Genomic DNA, 19,389 nt, shown 5'->3' on the forward strand with positions numbered 1-19,389 from the left:
AAGAGTCTTAGAGGTATGTAGAAGTTAACTGTAGATAACTGATTTTCTTCCTATAGAGGAATTTTTAGGCTTACATTCAGATTCTCTTCTGTAGTGTTCTAACTTCTTTGGGATTTAGTCTCCTATCTTACCTACCCAAGTTTAACACCAAATAAAAATGTATGTGAATACACCTTATAATTATGCAACTAAATTTTATAAGTATAAAAATAAATTATTTATACATAAGAGATTAAAAAGAATGCTATAGCTAAAATGGTAAAATAATGATTGGTACATTTGTCGAGTTATACATTAATTGAGGATAGGATTTCCAATGCTCAGATGAGGTATAGTTTAATATCAGCACTGAAATGTATGAGTGTACAATTGCCCTTCCAGTTTTATGAGTGCCAGAAGCTCACAAAACAGCTGCTTTTGTATGTAATTTATTATCAGTGTATTTCATTGGTCATCTAATATCAATATTTCATTGAAGAATCTGTAAATGATTTAAACTAACAGCACTAATAGAAATGTATGTCATACAATATGAAGGATCAAAGGAAGGAAACATCAAACTAATGAAAACACAAGTCTACCACCCTGTGTGGGAAAATTTTTTAGTTAGATGTGGTTTATGTGGTACTTTTCTAGTAAAAAACGTGTGATGCAGATTTTCAATTTTCATGGATTCTAGACTTTCTGGAGCCATGAAGGGTGGATGAACCCCTGAAACTATCACCCTGAGATAATCTCTGAACCAAAAATATCCCCTGAAGTCTTCTTAAAAGCAAACAACGGTTTAGCTTAACTAGTTTAAAAAAAAGGTCTGCCTTGAGCATTATGCTCTTTTAAGAACTATCTATATGGGATCAAACTGACAACAGCAACTCCAAAGACTGGACAGGAATCTTAGGGGGCAGTGAGGTTATGTTAATGAAGGAGGAACAACTCAGAAAAGGAGGGTGAGAATGGTTGGATAACTCGAAGAACGTAAATAATGTCACTAAATGGTACATGTAGAAACTGTTAATTGGTGTATGTTCTCAACAACAAAATAAGTAAAATTTAAAGAAACAAAAAGCATGTGATGCCAAAAGTAATATAAAATTAAGATAGCAAGGTAGAATATTATGAGGTCATACTAGTAGTAAAATCCTCCCCTTCATGTTACACTGTACGTCATATTCAGTAGTTCCCCAAATACTTTTCTGACCTATCAGAATCTAGGAAGGAATGAAGAAGGGTAGAAGCAAGTAAAAAAGGAATTGGGGGAAAAATCAGCAAAACTGCTTTTTTGTCAGAGAACAAAACTCAAATATGCAAAATAAAGTACACATTACCTTCCCCTATCCCAGGTACTAATGATAGTGGGTTCTCACTTTAAAAGGATTAGCTAAAGTTTTATACTTAGAAAAAATAAATCTTCTGTCTTTTCAAAACTTTATGCAAACATTTTATTGAAAGTTATGGTATACATATAGAAAAGTGTGCAAATCCTAAATGTAGCTCTGGATAAATTTTCATAAACACACTGTGTTACGACCACCCAGATCAAGAAACAGAACATTCCCAGCACTATAAAAGCCTCCCTTGTGCTCTCTCCCAGTCACTGCTACTTCCTCCCAAAAGTAACCACTCTCCTGGCTAGTTATGCCTGTTAGAAGTTTATATAAAAGGAAACATATGCAATATGCTCTTATGTCTGGCTTCTTTCTTTCAAAATTATGTTTGTGACATTCATCCATGTTGTTGCATCTGGCAGTAGTCCATTCATTCTCATTGCTGTATAACTGCACAATTAATTTATGTGCCCTGTTGCTGGACATCTGAATTGTCACCAGTTTGGAGCTCTTATCAATAAGGCTGCTTATGAAAATTCTTGTATACGTCAATACAGTATACCAATAGAGGTTCTTAAGTAACATCAGATGATCTCTGCTTTATAAGCAAATATTTGAAAACTTAGTAAGTTATCTTGTTACTACATCCAAATTCATAAGTATGTTGTTGTGCGCGGTTGAATTGATTCTCACTCAGAGCAACCCTATAGGACAGAAAAGAACTGCCCTATAGGGTTTCCTAGCCTGTAATCTTCATGGGAGCAGATCGCCAGGTCTTTTTTCCCATGGAGCCACTGGTGGGTTTGAACTTCCGACCTTCTGGTTAGCAGTCGAGCTACTTAATCACTGCACCACCAGAGCTCCTTTCATAAAGTATGACTTTATTTACATTTCCAGTTCAAGTATCACTTATCAATTTCTTTAACTCCAGGATTCAGTAGGCCCATGAAGTTAGATGCAAATATCACGGGTTTTTTTTTTTTTCACCTAAATGTAAGCAACAAACAACATAGTAGTATCTATGACTTCATCACCAACAGAAATATTTATATCATGTTACAGCTGTTGTAGATAATCTCAAAATATTTACTCATTGCTACACTGAAATTACAGAAATTAGACCCCCATCACTAGCTTGTGTTATTTTATGACCTACTGAAGAAGCACTTATTACTATTTCACAAATTTGGCTTTTGATAATTCAATAATTATATTCAAATGTAAGCGTTTTCCTTTAATTCTGTATATTTTATTTTATAGATATAAAAACATTATTTTGAGAAGGGATCCCCAGGCTTCATCAGACTGCCAAAGTGATCCACGGCAGAAAAAAGGTTTAGAACCCCTGCTTTATTTCACTAAACGTGGATGTAACATAGAAGGCAAAGGGACACTCCCCCTTTGCCATCTAAGGAGTATTATGTATTGGGGCGAGGGGGTGACAGCTCTGTATTGCTAACTAAAACAAGGCTAAATACACCAGAAAAAAATGTATCTGAGTCTTGGGGAGGAGGGATGTGGGGATACAAAAGGCTTTATGAATTAAGACAGGTTGATTAAGGAAGGAGGGACACCAATCTAATGGAATAAAAAGAAGGGGAGGAATGAACCTGTACAAAGTATGGGCAAGTTCTAAGCCTTCAAAAAGAGAAAATCAGCCTAGGCTCCTCCCTCTTTAGGAGGATCCAGGGCTCATCTTTCAACAGCAATCAGATAACCCACCAAGGAAGTGAAATTTACCTTTAAGCACGTAGAGAGTTAAATACATCTAGTCTGATTGTAAGGGCTCTTGCGACATAAAACCTATCTCCCTACCTGCTTACTGCTGGTGAAATTATTTTACAAAGGAAAAAGCTTCTTTTTCACATTTACACACACATGGCATAAAATGAAAATTTCTGGTTTTGCTTAGACTTGACCACACATGCTCATTCACTGAAGACCTCTGTTACTTGTCATCTTTACTTCAGCTCCTGACATCATCAGGGACTTCAATGTTCATCTTCCTCTATAGGTCTTAACTCTGACTGCATATGAGAATCAGCTGGTAAACTTTTAAACAATACTGATGTCCAGATCCCAATTATGATTTAATTACTGAGAAAGGGCCCATACATTGGTATTTAAGAGCATTAAGTGATTTTAACGTGCACCTAAATCATCCATCCAAAACCTAGCCTCAAAATTTTCTTAGTCTCAATAACTCCAATAACTTTCACTCCCCTCTATTCCCACCACCACACACTGAACTTTAATCACTCAGAACTGTTTCCATCTTTGAAACCCCAAACTCCAAAATACAATTTCTTATCCTTCTACCACACCCTGGTCTTCAGCCTGACAAAGCCTTTCTTGTCCTTCAACCCCTCACTTCCTTCAATCCATGATCTTTCTTACCACCTCACTCACTCTCTTTCTATATCAGCCCAGGCCACTAGTATATTATTTCAATAATTCTCTGAGTCAGAACTTTCAACATCCTTATCTCCCTATGTCCACCACTCATTCGCAAACTTAAATCAATACAACAATCTGCCCTCTTCACTCCCAAACTGGGCTACTTAAGCACATGATTTTGCAGACTAGTGTCCCTTTAAAATTTATAACCCAAAATCTTACTGAGCCTCAGTAACAGTCTTTTAAACATCTCTGGTCAGGAGATTCCTACAAGGCTATTCCAAAACTTTACTTCTGTCCTCAAGCCTCCCTCCAACCCTTTAACTTCCAACAGGTGATCTTGCCATCTCTTCAGAAAAAAACCAAGGCTATTATTAGATATGGATTTTCTCAAATTCATTCTCACATAAACATTGTCTATATCTGTACCTGCCCTCACCCCTTGTCCTCCAATTTTAAAGAAGTATATACCCTTTCTCTTTTTTAAAGTTGATTGTTCCACAAGCACTCCTCATCTCTGGGGCCCTGCTTCATCAGTTATTTCTTTTCTCTCATATTCAACTTCTGCTAGGGCAAAGGTGCCATCCCACAAATACATAAATCATGTTTAAAAAAAAAAAAAACTAATTCTATGTGTCACCTGCTACCTGTTGCCATCGAGTCGATTCCCACTCATAGCGGCCCTATCGGACAGAGTAGAACTGCCCTATAGGGTTTCCAAGGAGCGGCTGGTGGACTGGAACTGCCAACCTTTTGGTTAGTAGCCAAACTCTTAACCACTATGCCACCAGGGCTCCACATACTCGTATTGCCTAATTGCTTCCCCATCACAAATAGGCCTCAAAGAAGAGTCATCCGCTCTTCTCACCTGCCCAAGCACTGTCCAACACACAGCAATAAGACAAAGACCCCCATGGCTCAGTAAAGACCCACAATGACCTAACTAGACTTCTGGAGGGCTCTTCTTACTCGTCTTTATGACACTGACATAACTGATTATTCCCATCTTAAACACGCTCCTCCGCAGATTGTTTGAACCAGTTCCCCTGCCTGGACTACTGCAATAGCCTCCTGACAGGTCACTCTGCTACCAGTCCTCACATCTCTTTAAGCCAACTTCCAGCGCAGTATGTTCTGTGATATAATAACATAGCACACATACACAATGGAGAACAGTGTAATAAAGGTTTCACATCATATGTTTTCCTTGATTTCACTGTGATAATTTCCTACTGTTGTCTGAAATGTTATTTTCGTTTATACACTGCCCACATTTTATGGCTTCTAAAAACATCTACTTGGTTCTATAATGTTCTACCATTCAACATCTCCACCATAACTCTGAAACTGCCTAAAATCCTTAAAAATATAGAGTACTTTTAAAAAAACTTTGTTCATTTGATGGGGAAAAATTAACCACTGTTCTTTTTAAATGTTTACTTTCTGAGCATTAAAAAGTTTTGGCAAAAAATTAGGAAATAAATGTGTAACCACTCCTGATATCTGGCTGTATCTGGAAGGCAATACACCAAAATAAGTTTTTTCCTATGCTTTTCTGCTCATGTCTTTGACTATTATTCTACTGATATCTCTGCCAACCTCTCCCAAGTCAGCTGGCTTCTAGCCGAGTTTAGGTAATGGGAGGCACAAGCAGGTGACTGAAAGATAGAAGGAAGGTAGAAACCAAGGTACTTCTCCCCTATCTCCCTTTCTGCCTTAAGTAAGGTCTCCTGTGGGGACTACATCTCTGTAGCAACAGCTCCCACATAACAGTCCTGAGAGAGTGCTGGCTGCTTTCACTGGGTAACTGCAGATCCTGGCTTCTGGGAACCCTACCTCCTTCCTCTCTCCCTCCTACTTCCTATTGTTGCTAATCCCTATTTGACTTCTTAGCACTTCCATTTCCTATGCCAATTCCCTGCATTAAAGTCCCTCTGTTTTAACACTCAAAGTAGTTCTCTTTTCCTGGTTAAATGCTGACTGATACAGTATCTTACTGATTTAAGACTTCTTTATAGATTAAGAACATTAACCAGTACCTGTCACTTTTCATAATTTTTCCAGTTTAATTTGCTTTTTAAAATATACTTCAGTTACAAAAGTTGTCCATTTTTATGTATTTGAACATAAAACTTTTCCTGTAAAACTTCTTCTATTGCTCTTATGCTTAGAAACTCTTTTTCTATTCAGGTTATTACATAAATATTCACCTAAAATTATCTTTTTTGCTGGTTTCCATAGGAAAGATTGGTATAGTAGAAAAAAAGTAGGTTTTATTGTCAGAAAGACCATAGATGGAATCCCAGGCACAGCCACTTACTAGTGGGGGTGCTACTGTAACAATGGCCAATTTAGTCAACCTTTCTAAGTCTCAGATTCTTCTTCCATGACATGGAAATACTACTACCCACTTTCTCAGAATTCTTTTGAAGATTAGAAAGTTTATATATAAAACCCCTCATTTATATTAAGCAGGCACTTGTTAAATTCACAGTTACGATAAGTCATCCCCTCCCTGAATATGCCTTATTTTATTATTTGGAACCATGTAAACGTGTTACGTAATTCTTTTAAAACAAACAAAAAACATCTAAATAGAAAACAAAAAAGGCAATCCCCTCAAACTGAAAACAAACTATATTTCCAGTTGGTGGCATAATCCCACAGAAAATTCTTTAAAGTATATTTGAAATACAGTATTTAAAATCCCTAATGGGATATATCCTTGGGGGTGGGGAAATCTTAAGAAAAATAATTTTTTTTAAAAAGTCACCCCCTTCCCATCTCTGCATCACTCCTATTTCATGTTTACCTATGTCACTCAATAGATCTATCAAGTTGAAAAAAACTTGAGATTTTGGTTAGAAACACAGCATACCTACAAATTAACCTAGAAATGACCTATAGTAATAATTAATCAGCCCCATCCTGAAACATAGTGGGCCTCTTCTTTTTTTTATTTCATCTTAAACCATTTTCTGGCTCAACCCCAACCTAAGCTGTAACCCAGGCCAAATGAAAACCCCCTGAAGATGATACCACCCATTTAAGTGGGTTGTAAGGATCAAATAATATATAAGTAAAAAACAACTAACATGTAAATGCATATTAGCTTCGATGGCCTCTAAAGAATCCATAATATATCCACATACCATTACCACAACACCAAACTCCTGCTGCTTAGAAGGATCTGTGCAGAAGTTTAAGGCTGATGGCCTCTTGAACTTCCTTTATGCCTCCATAGAGGATTTTGGGGGAGAGAATGCATGTATTCTTCAATAAATACTGAGCTCTTACTATATGCCAGGTACTAAATATAGTGCTAAGAATACAATAGCAAGCAAAAGAGCAAGCTCCTTGGGAAGAGAAAAGGAGTGGCTCCAAATTCCCAATTCCAAGAGCAACAAAGAGACAAGTGGAAGGATGGCACACCAGAAGCTGCCTCCCTTGCCCTGTGTCCCCAGGCATTCTCGCTTACTGGCCAAGCTGTCTGATCACAGGAAAGCATACCTACAGGAATCCTAACCAGGGATATTTTAACATGTTTTAGCTCTCAAGGAAGTGTTACTTACTTCTAAAATGAAAGCATGTTTTTAGACTTTTACGTATCCAATGTGCAAACACTTTTAGGAATATACAAATATCAGGGACAGCCTCTAGTAGGAACAGGTGCTCGAACACTTCTTTGTTAACTGATTGTTTGACCTTTATCAAACCTAAACTTTCCTCCACATATTAAATTCAATATAATTCCTTTATTTTAAAAATTTAAACAAAAAATAAAATATAGATTTTCGACTTAAATAAAATATTGCCTTTTATTTTCAAAAGATAAACTTTTAGAAGATAAACTTGATCTGTTTTTCAATATAAAATGCTAAATTTTTGGCATTTGAAGATTTGTTAACAGGCTTAGCCTTGGTTTACCAAATTGAACTGGGACACTAGGTTTTAAATAATTCTGTATGTAGGGGCAACTTACACTGGGGTGACTTCGAGGAGCTGCTCGTTCTCTTGGAAGTCTTTCATAGTCATATCGTCCCTCAGACCACATTTCATCTCTTTTGTAAGCCACTAAAGAATAAAAAAGAAACCAAAAAATTACAGTTTTTATGTTATTAAAGAGTAATAAAGACGACCAGAAAAGGGTAAATGATTACTTTCCTTAACTACAAATGTTTTCAGAGATAGTAAGGAAAAAAATATAAGTGACCAAAAGGAAAAAAAAAAGCAACTTCTTGTTCTAAATAATTTTGAGATTTTCATTTTTAAAAATGTAAAGGAAAGCCTCACTTTTCTTTTCAAGGCTACTTAAAGCTTCAAGGAGCTTGTTCCCACCAATAATGGGAGGGAGAGTCATAAGACTACAAACAGTTCTTCACTCTCAGATAGTAAAGAATTGAAAAGACCTATTTTAATGCATAATTTAAAAGGCTGATCAGCAAAGCTGGTTTGTCTAACCGTTTTTTTTTTTTTGCTTTTCTACATTCTTTGAGCTCATATTTCCTCTCTGTATGTTCACTGAGGTGATTTTAACTGAAAAAGAGGAGTTAAATGAACAGTCCTATAAAGATACACTCAACAGTCTTGATCTTTAAACAAACTCTGAAACAAACCACCCTTGATTTTATTTTAATGTTATAAAGTTGTTTGAATGCAAAGGAACCCTTGTAAAGCCAGAAATTAAAAGTTCTGTCAGCATTTCTCATGTTTGGGATGCAGAGAGAAGGTGTATTCTATTCATAAAAGTCAGGAATGCCTCCTACTTTGACCGGGACCTGACACTTTCTGGGTAGAGGTGCATCGCTGCAAGAATGTAAAAGAAAACTGAATATACAGAAGCCTTTGAATCAGATCTGTGAACAGGCAGAAGATAAGGCACAGGGTAAGCAAGATGGAAGATTTAAAAAAAAAAAAAATAAGACCACAGGAAAACAGTCCTAATATCATTTATATGGGGTTGGCATACTTTTTCTGTAAAGGACCAGACAATAAATATTTGCTGCTTTACAGGCCACAGACTCACAACTACTCAATTCTATCACTGCAGTGTGAAAGCAGCCATGAAAAAACCAGCTGCCTTTGAGTCAATTCCAACTCACGGTGACCCCATGTGTGTCTTGAGTAGAACTGTCCTCCATAAGGTTTTTAATGGCCGTGATATTTCTGAAGTAGATCACCAGGGCTTTCTTCCAAGGTGCCTCTGGGTAGACTCGAACTGCCAACCTTTCAAACCAGTTATTGTCAAGTTGATTCCAACTCATGGTGACTCCATGTGTATCAGAGTAGAACTGTGCTCCATAGGGTTTTCAATACTATCACCTTTCAGAAGTAAATAACCAGGCCTTTCTTCCAAGGCACCTCTGGGTGGACTCAAACTGCCAACCCTTCAGATAGCAGCCAAGCGCATTAACCGTTCGCGCCACCCACAAATGCCACAGACAATACATAAACATATGGGTATGGCTATGTTTCAAAAAACTTTATTTACTAAAACAGGCAACCTGCTCACAGGTGGTAGCTTGCCAATCCTTTGAGTAGATGACAAATTATTAACAGGCAGAACCAGAGACAGTGAAGTAATAATGGAGCAGGTTCTGGACCAAAAACTGTGAATCATTCTGATATGTGTGTGAACAATCTTGACACAGAAATGAAAATGGGCCAGGTAATAACTTAGGGCATTTCGGTACATAGAAAATAAGGTAACAAATCCAGGTGCACATTATACAAATCAGTGAAGAAGGAAAATATTTCAGAGAAAACACATGTCAAAAAATTTCTGGTGGCTCTTTATAATGCGATACTAAGGGGAAAAAGAAAGATATTCCATATTGAAAGTACATAATAGAGATAGAACTGTAATAGTTTAAGTTAGACTAAGGGAGAAAAAAAGCTGGAAGATTAAAGCAATATTTTTTGACACAAACAGTCTTAATCTTCTCTGTAAAAGCATACCTATAACATATTCTAATACAAATAAACCAATAAAATAGATGAACTAGCTAACGAAAAAAGCCTAGGGAAATCTTAATTTAATAGTTACAAATTAACTTTTAATATTAGGCATAAATCAACCTGAATTCTAAGTCTGCAATCAGGTATCACTAACAATGCGTATTTCAAAGCTACCAGGCTTTTAGGTACAAGAAACGAGGGAAGCGTTTAAGGAAAAGGGATTGTCAGTTATTCCTCCTCTTCTGTCTTTACTTAACCCCATCAAAACATTTCAGCCTAAAGAATAAATTAGATTTTATCCCACTTAAGATACAGTACAGAGAAATAGTAAAGATCAACAATAATCCAAAAGAGAAATGGACATGAGATGAACAGTCAGTTCACAAAAAAGGAAATACAAATAACTGGCTCGTAACCCAAAACCAAACCCACTGCTGTCAAGTTGATTCCGACTCATAGCGACCCTATAAGACAGAGTAGAACTGCCCCATAGGGTTTCCAAGGAGTGCCTGGTGTATTCGAACTGCCAACCTTTTGGTTAGCAGTCACAGGTCTTAAAAACTACACCACCAGGGTTTCCAAGTGGCTCTTAATCATTTGAAAAAACGCTCAAGCTACTTCAAAACAAGAAGATAAAAACTAAAACTATAATGAGGTACCATGCATTTTTCTTTCAAAAGCTCTGCAAAAATCAAACCACTTTGTTTAGAGTAGGGAAGGCAACACTGTCATGTATAAATGAAGAAGTCTAAATTGGTACAAACGCTATGGGAACAACTTCACAAAATCTATTAAAACTTTAAATGCACATACACTTTGGCCTGGCAGTGCTACTTCTAGGTATATTTGCACATGTGCACAGTAATGACTGAAAACAACCTAAAATGTCCACCAAGAGCATACTGGTTAACTAAACTACGTACATTCATATTAAGAAATATATGCAAACCACTACAAAGAAAAGCAACCCTATTGTACCAATATAGAAAGACTGCCAAGATATACTGCTATGCAAAAAAGAGTAAAGAGCAGATAAATATATAGAAAAGGCTACCATTTGTGGAAAATAAAAAGGCAGAGTATGAATATATACACATGTACACAGATTACTTCTGGGAGTACCAACAAGAGAGTGTAACAATGACTGCCTCTCAGGAGAGCTGGGTAGCTGAGGTATGGGAGGATAAAAAAGACTATTTTCACTATCTAATGTTTTGGACATCCTATTACCAATTCTAAAAAAATAAGTTAACTGTTTTTAATGTCCCTGAAAATCATTCAGTAAGCATAACATGTGAAGTGATGATAAAAATGCTGAATATAAATTAATGAACTACAGAAGAACATAAATAAAAATAAGAGTTTATAATTTAATGAGAAAGAAAAAGAATATAAGAATTCTAAAGAAATACTACATAGTTTCTTAACTAGATATAATAGTAATATATTGAAATTTACTGACTTTCCCCAAAAAACCATAAATAATAACTACTATACTACTTACTTGAGTCTTTTCAGGAATCAAATTTTAAGTTTTCAACAAGCTCCTGTAGGAGGGGGGGAAAAATACAGACATAAGGATTTGTGTCTGTATAAATCAAGCAATAGAGAAGAATTAAACTTTCACTACTTGTATGATAAACATGTATTATTTCTAAAATCAGGAAAAGGAGGTATTTTCATTATGAAAAGTGCTCATTAAAACTCTCAAAAAATTATGGGCATTGCATTAATAAGCCACACTCCCCAAAAACACACCTTTGGAAAATAGAAAATATCATTCTGACCACCAGAGCCACTCAAGTTTCATAAGTACAACAAAACTATGTTTTTAAAAAAGAGAACTGTATTCCTAATTTTGCTAGTTGAGAGCTGGCACGGCAACTCTCTTATTCTTATCTGAAAAGTAGAGTACTATACTAGATGTTTAAAGTCACCGTTAGCTGTAATATTAAGAACCCTGGCTTTAAGATATTTCCCATAGTATTAAAAAAACCTTAGTCTGGAAATTCCTTTTTTTTTTTTTTTTTTTTAACATTTGGCACAAAATGGTTCCATGTTCAAAACCAATTCAGAAATCAAGGCAACAATCACCAAAAGATGTCAACCTTATTAGGTAAAAAGTTTGATGGAGAACTTTTTAGTGACTTTCCCAATATAAAGAGTGCTGAGCAAGCTTAGGCAAAATAAAAATAAATAAATAAATAAAAATAAAAAACAGACACTATGAGATTCATGATGAAAACTGCAAAGCTATGAAATACATATTATGTATCTTAAAATAAATTAAACGTAAGTTTAATGAAACATCTTCATGACAAATGGCAAAAATATTGAAGTTGTCAAGGATTTCATTTTACTTAGATCCACAATCAACACCCACGGAAGCAGCTGTCAAGAAATAAAATGATGTCTATAGCATTGAGCAAATCAGCTGCAAAGACCTCTTTAAAGTGTTAAAAAGCAAAGATGTCACTTTGAGGACTAAGCTGCACCTGAGCTAAGCCATGGTATTTTAATCACCTCACATGCATGCGAAAGCTGGACAATGAATAAGGAAAAGACTGAAGAATGGGTGACTTTGAATTATAGTGGTGGCGAAGAATACTGAATATACCACAGACTGCCAGAAAAACAAATCTGTCTTGGAAGAAGTAAAGTCAGAATGCTCCTTAGAAGCAAGGATGGCGAAACTACATCCTACGTATTTTGGACACGTCATCAGGAGTGGTCAGTCCCCGGAGGACATCATGCTTGGTAAAGTAGAGGGTCAGTGAAAAAGAGGAAGACCCTCAACAAGATGGACTGACACAGTGGCCGCAACAATGGGCTCAAGCATAATAACGATTGTGAGGATGGCGCAGGACTGGGCAGTGTTTTGTTCTGTTGTACTCGGGGTTGCTATGAGTCGGAACCAACTTGACAACACCTAACAAAACATCACATTTTCAGAAATTAAGCTGCTGTTGAACCTCATTCTTGTATCGAGCCTGCTATCTGCCTTTTCTGGTTCTACACACAGCCTGCTGGCAATACTGAAGAAAAATCATTCAAACCCAAATAAACCAAACCAGTTGCCATGGAGTCGATTCCGACTCGTGGTGACCCCATATGTGCAAAGTACAACTCTGACTCGATGGCACCTAACAATAACAACAATCAAACATCTAGCTCTCACTACTGCTTTACATGAAATTCAGGGGATAGAGAAGTGGCTGTATTCGAAAAATTAGGCTCACCCAGTTGCTGCACAGAAATTTTGTGAAGTGTCTCACCAGCATTTGCAGAAGTAAGACTATAAGTCACTCCTGATCTAGCTGACATTTTCTGCCTGGCAGTGTGGAAGACACAGAACAATTTTATTGCAATAATCTCAGTGTATTTACACTGTAATTAATCTATCTAGAACATATAAAGGTCGAAAAAAGTAGCAAAGAAACTAAAAGGCAACTTTGATGAAAAGCTAGCAATTGGAAATTAAGCAGCTATAACAAGTCAAAAAATAGAAATGTGATCTTGCAAGAGTTCAAAATAGGGCTGAATATACATCAAAACACAAGAAACAATTTAATCCATTTGTGGGAGAGCTAAATATGAACAAATAAGTCAAAGAGCTAAAATCCACAGGCATCTCAACAAACGGAAGCAGAAAAGGCCTAAACAAATTTTTCTACCATCAAACTCCCAACCATGTAACAAAATTTACTGAATTTGCTGAATCCAACAATCACCTCTGCAGCACATCAGTCTGTATATTGTACTTAACTTCTGCTGGAAAACAAGCAGCATCCATGAAACAACCAGACGTTGGGCTCATGTTAAAGAGCAGAGACTGCCTCTCCTACAATTTCAACTCTTACACTTAATCCTGTAACAATTTTAAATATTTGCCTTCATATCCCAACCATGATGCCCCATTGGAGTGCTCACCTTATGTATTCAGTTAAAATGTTTAGTATATAAATAAATTTTCTTTACTCTAAAATGCTGACAATTATTGAAGATCTTAATTTAAATCTTCAATTACTGTACATACAGTGAATAATTTTATAAAAGGAAATTAGTTTCCTTTACAAATACAAGAATTAAATTGTTTAGGTTACTACATGGTGCTTAAATCTTAAATAAAAAGGTAGGCTATAAACTAATTTCCTCTAATCAATTATTTCATTCTTAAAAATTATCTCTATCTTATTGGTCAGTACACCAAAATACTGAATTAGTACCTTTACAGAATTTGCAAGTATTTAGTTTTTAAATGTACTATTATCATACCTACCTACTGCTTTTACAAAACAGCAGTATCAGAATAAAATGTTTCATTTTTACCTAAATTACTATATATTTTCAGAATAAAGAATATAAAAATAATAGAACACAAACATAATGGTGAAATTAAGTACAGCTTACTACAGCAAAATAATTAGCATCCACTAGAATTTAAAAAAAAAAGTGAAACAGCCCTGGTGAGGCCCATATCAAATTATAGAAGTTCTTTTATCCATAAGAAATCTATAACGTAAATGGGAGAGCAGCAATATAAATAGAAACAATTTCATATGCAACTTTGTACTGTTATTAAAAGAGAATAAAAGACAGTTTGATGATGAAGTACAAAAGAAAAAGTACTGGGCTGTAAAGAAGATGGGACCTAAGCTGAATCTTGAGTTAAAGACAAGAGAAAAGGTATTAGAGAAGGAGGACATGAGGAAGATACTGTAGTGTAATCGTTGTTGCGTGCCATCAAGAGGATTCTGACTCACAGTGACCATGTAAGAAAGGACCCTAATAAGACAGAGTAGAACTGCCCCACAGGGTTTCCCAGGGGGTAATCTTTACAGGAGCAGATCACTAGGTCTTTTCTCCCACAGAGCAGCTGGTGGATTCGAACTGCCCACCTTTTGGTTAGCAGCTGAGCACTTAACCATGGCACCAGCAGGGTAATTAGGTGACAGTATATGCCAACAGCACCTTAAATTCAAATAGCAACTTACAATTTTCAAAGAAATTTTAAAATACCTGATGAATATAACAACCTTCTGATTAGCAACACATGTTGTTTATGGCATAATTCAGATTTAGGAAACTGAACTATCCTACAACTAGAAACCTAAGGAGCCCTGGTTGTACCATGGTTAAGTGCTTGGTGGCTGCTAACCAAAGAGTCAGCAGTTTGAACCCACCAGCAGCTCTGCAAGACAAAAGACCTGAACATCTGATCCCTTAAAGATTACAGCCTAAAAACCCTATGGGGCAGTTCTACTCTGTCCCGTAGGATCACTATGAGTTGGAATCCACTGGATGGCACACAACAGCAACTAGAAACCAATCAGCTAAATTTAAACAAAGGTGTCCTGATGCCCAGTGAAGTGATTATGTTACTTACACTGTCATCACTTCACTAAGTCTCCTCACAGGAGTGGAGTCTAAGAAGTACTCAAAGTTCTCTGACCCAGAGGAGGTGTGCCCAAGATGGTGGAGTAGTCAGACGCTTCCAGTGGACCCTCTTACAACAAAGACCCAAAAAAAAACACGAATCAATTATATACGACAGTCTAGGAGGCCTGAACATCTAAGGCAAAGTTGAGGAACCAGACTGAGTGGCAGGGAGTGGGAGAGACAGTTCAGAAGCAGTGAGCAGTTGCCAGACCCAACCCAGCGAAAGCCTGAGCCCTTCAGGCCTGAGCAGCTCATGGGTGAGCAGTGAGGCAGGCAAGCAACAGTGCTCAGGAGGCGTGTTTTCTGCACTGGGAGAGACCGAGCACCAGACAGTCTACACGGCCACCCAGAACCAGTGAAAAGCAGCCCTCAATCATGAAAGATAAGCTACTTGCATACGGCTTACCACACAGATCAAAAATACCCACCTTAGGGAAACATCTCTCTCCCATTTACCTCCCCGCTCCCTGCTCTGCACTAGATTCTGGATTGGCTTCAGCAATTGCTGTGTCCCCCGGGACGGAAGTAGGATCTGTCACATGCCCTGAGTCATTCTACCAGAGAATGAACAAATTAACAAAAGGGAAAAAATAAACTGCCAATTCCCCTAATCCAGAAGCCCAGGGTAGACACAGCTCCTTTGCCTAGGCACAGGAATAAGGAATCCACGGATTTGAGTGCCTTTCCCCCTGCAGAGACTTGTGTGGGCCCATTTCAGCAGCATAGGCCCTCTTACCGTGGTACAACAGGGTATATACCTGAAATCTAACTTCAACTGTGAAGTGGCAGGTTCGTGACATTTGACACTGCTCTACACATTAAGCAGGGTCTTCACCTACCCACATCAGGGGCCTAAGGACTGGTGGCTCCACCCACGCCACCCAGCCACCTGCGATACGGGCCCATGAATAAGAGGTGCCTCCCAGTCCATAGAGCCAACAGCATTAGGTGCTCATTGTTCAGCTGCAAACCCCATTAACCTAGGCGCTCTAGGGAATAGGGACACACCTTCTTCCTGGACACTCGTGGGCAGCTGTCAGCCCCCTAGCCTTGCTCAGAGTGTGTCCCCCTGCTGCAGCCAAATGCCCATGCCTACACCAATCACCCATGTCTGTCTAGGACTGTAAGTGAGAGCCTACACCACACACTTGGTGGCTATCTACCTACACACCTCAGCTGAAGCCATACAGGAAGAATGGGTGGACTCCTGAGCTCTCATATGTAGCAACAGATCTAACCACCTGGTGACAGGACATTAGCGCTTCAAAGGTGCCAATAATCAAACTAGCTCATATGAGCTGCCTATTTGGGCATATGAAAACAAAACAAGAAGCTAGGACACAGTAAGCAAACGTAAAATAAATAAATATAATAACTTATTGATGGCTCAGAGACAACAGTCAATATCAAATCACATAAAGAGGCAATCCAAGATGGCTTCAGCAAGCTCCCAAAATAAAGAATCTAGAAATTTTCAAGAGGAGGAAAATTTCTTGGAATTATCAAAAGCAGAATACAAAAGATTAATATACAGAACTCTTCAAGAAATGAGGAAGGAGACTAAGCAAAACACAGAACACACAATAGAGGAAATTAAAAAGACTAGAGAAGAGCACAATGACAAATTTAACAGGCTGCAAGAATTCACAGAGACACAGCAATCAGAAATCCAGAAGACTAATAATAAAATTTCAGAATTAGACGACTCAACAGAAAGTCATAGGAGCAGAACTGAGGCAATGGAAGACAGACTCAGTGAGAGTGAAGACAAACACTTGACACCAACTTATTTGCGGAAAAATCACATAAAATGATTTAAAAAACTGAAGAAACCCTAAGAATTATGTGGGACTCTATCAAAAGGAATAACCTACGAGTGATTGGAGTACCAGAACGGGGGGGATAACAGAAAATAGAGAATTGTTGAAGATTTGTTGGCAGAAAACTTCCCTGATATCGTGAAAGATGACAAGGTATCTATCCAAGATGCTTATCGAACCCCACATAAGGTAGATCCCAAACGAAAGTCACCAAGACATATTATAATCAAACATGACAAAACCAAAGATACAGAATTATAAGAGTGGCTAGAGAGAAACGAAAAGTCACCTACAAAGGACAGTCAATAAGAATAAGCTCAGACTACTCGGCAGAAACCATGCAGGCAAGAAGGCAATGGGATGACATATATAAAGCCTTGAAGGACAAAAACTGCCAGCCAAGAAATACATACCCAGCAAAACTGGCTCTCAAATATGATGGTGAAATTAGGGCATTTCCAGATAAAAAGAAGTTTAGGGACTTTGCAAAAACCAAACCAAAATTACAAGAAATACTAAAGGGAGTTCTCCGGTTAGAAAATCAATAACATCACATAACAACCCAAGACTAGAACACAGGACAGGCAAACCAGATATCGACCCAGATAGGGAAGTCACAAAAGTAAATCAAAGCTAAAACACTGAAAATATAGAAACAGAAGTCAACATATAAAGGATGACAACACTGAAACAAAAAGAAGGACTTAAAAAATGGAGACATAGATTTTTCATATGGAGAGGAAGTCAAGACAATATAAAGAAATAAAAGACTGGCATAAACTTAAAAAAACAGAGGTAAATATTAACGTAACCACAAAGGAAACGAACAATCCAACAAGTCAAAATAAAAAACAAGAACAATATAAAGACTCAGCGAACACAAAATCAACAACAATAAGAAAGATGAAAAGAAAATACATAAAGAAAAACGACTCAGCACAGAAAATTAAGAGGAACAAAGAAACCGTGAACAACACACACAAAAAGATAGCAAAATGACAGCACTAAACTCATACTTATCAATAATTACGCTGAATGTAAGCAGACTAAGGGTACCCATAAAGAGACAGACAGTGGCAGATTGGATTAAAAAACACGATTCGTCTATATGCTGCCTACAAGAGACACACCTTAGACTTAAAGACACAAACGAAAACTCAAAGGATGGAAAAAAATATATCAAGCAAAGAACACTCAAAAGAGAGCAGGACTGACAATATTAATCCCTGACAAAATAGACTTTAAAGTAAAATCCACCACAAAGGATAAGGACACTATATAATGATTAAAGAGTCGATACACCAGGAGGATATAATAAATATTTACGCACCAAACGACAGAGCTCCAAAATACATAAAAAAAACTCTTAACAGCATTGAAAAGAGAGAGAGACAGCTCTGCAACAGTCGTAGGAGACTTCAACACACCACTTTAGGTGAAGGACAGAACATCCAGAAAGAAGCTCAACAAAGACATGGAAGATCTAAATGTTACAATCAACCAACTTGATCTCATAGACATATACTGAACATTCCACCAAACAGCAGCCAAGTATACTTTCTTTTCCAATGCACATGAAACATTCTCCAGAACAGACCACATATTAGACCATTAAGCAAGCCTTAACAAAATCCAAAGCATCAAAATACTACAAAGTATCTTTTCTGACCATAAAGCCATAAAAGGAGATAACAACAACAGAAAAATCAACGACAAAAAATCAAGCACATGGAAACTGAACAACACCTTGCTCAAAAACTACCAGGTTACAGAAGAAATTAAGGATGGAATAAAGAAATTCATAGAATCAAACGAGAATGAAAACACATCCTACCAGAACCTTTGGAACACAGCAAAAGCAGTGATCAGAGGTCAGTTTATAGCAACAAATGCACACATCCAAAAAGAAGAAAAGGCCATAATCAAAACATTAACCCTACAACTGGAACAAGTAGAAAGAGAACAGCAAAAGAAGCCCTCAGGTGCCAGAAGAAAGGAAATAATAAGAATTAGGGCAGAATTAAATGCAATAGAGAATAGAAAAACAACTGAAAGAGTTAACAAGACCAAAAGCTGCTTCTTAGAAAAGATCAACAAAATTGAAAAACCACTGGCCAAACTGAAAAAACAAAAACAAAGAGAGGAAGCTGATAACCTGTATAAGAAATGAGATGGGTGATATCACAAGAGACCCAACTGAAACTTAAAGAATCATAACAAAATACCATGAAAAATTGTACTCTAACAAATTTGAAAACCTAATGGAAATGGACAAATTTCTAGAAACTCACTACCTACCTAAACCAACACAAACAGAGGTAGAACAACTAAATAAACCCACAACAAAAGAAGAGATTGAAAAGGTAATTAAAAAACTCCCAACAAAAAAAGCCCTGGCCTGGATGGCTTCACTGGAAAATTCTACCAAACTTTCAGAGAAGAGTTAACAC

The 19,389-nt window shown here is 37.1% G+C and overlaps 1 protein-coding gene across 16 annotated transcripts in view; it reads right to left on the reverse strand.

Moving 5' to 3' along the window:
• The window catches only part of PPHLN1 (periphilin 1), a 145,342-nt gene that overhangs the window by 115,010 nt on the left and 10,943 nt on the right, over nucleotides 1-19,389 (reverse strand). For 10 of the 16 annotated variants that reach the window (XM_023738863.1, XM_004384572.3, XM_004384570.3 and 7 more), the window contains exon 2: nucleotides 7,705-7,796. In XM_023738863.1, coding sequence (XP_023594631.1) covers nucleotides 7,705-7,796 — 92 coding nt within the window. Of the gene's footprint in view, nucleotides 1-7,704; nucleotides 7,797-11,184; nucleotides 11,228-19,389 lie in introns of all 16 variants that reach the window. The other 6 variants (XM_004384571.3, XM_023738858.1, XM_023738856.1 and 3 more) reach the window with 1 other exon arrangement.

The sequence above is a fragment of the Trichechus manatus genome, unplaced genomic scaffold, assembly GCF_000243295.1.
Source record: "Trichechus manatus latirostris isolate Lorelei unplaced genomic scaffold, TriManLat1.0 scaffold00123, whole genome shotgun sequence".
Classification (NCBI taxonomy): Eukaryota; Metazoa; Chordata; class Mammalia; order Sirenia; family Trichechidae; genus Trichechus; species Trichechus manatus.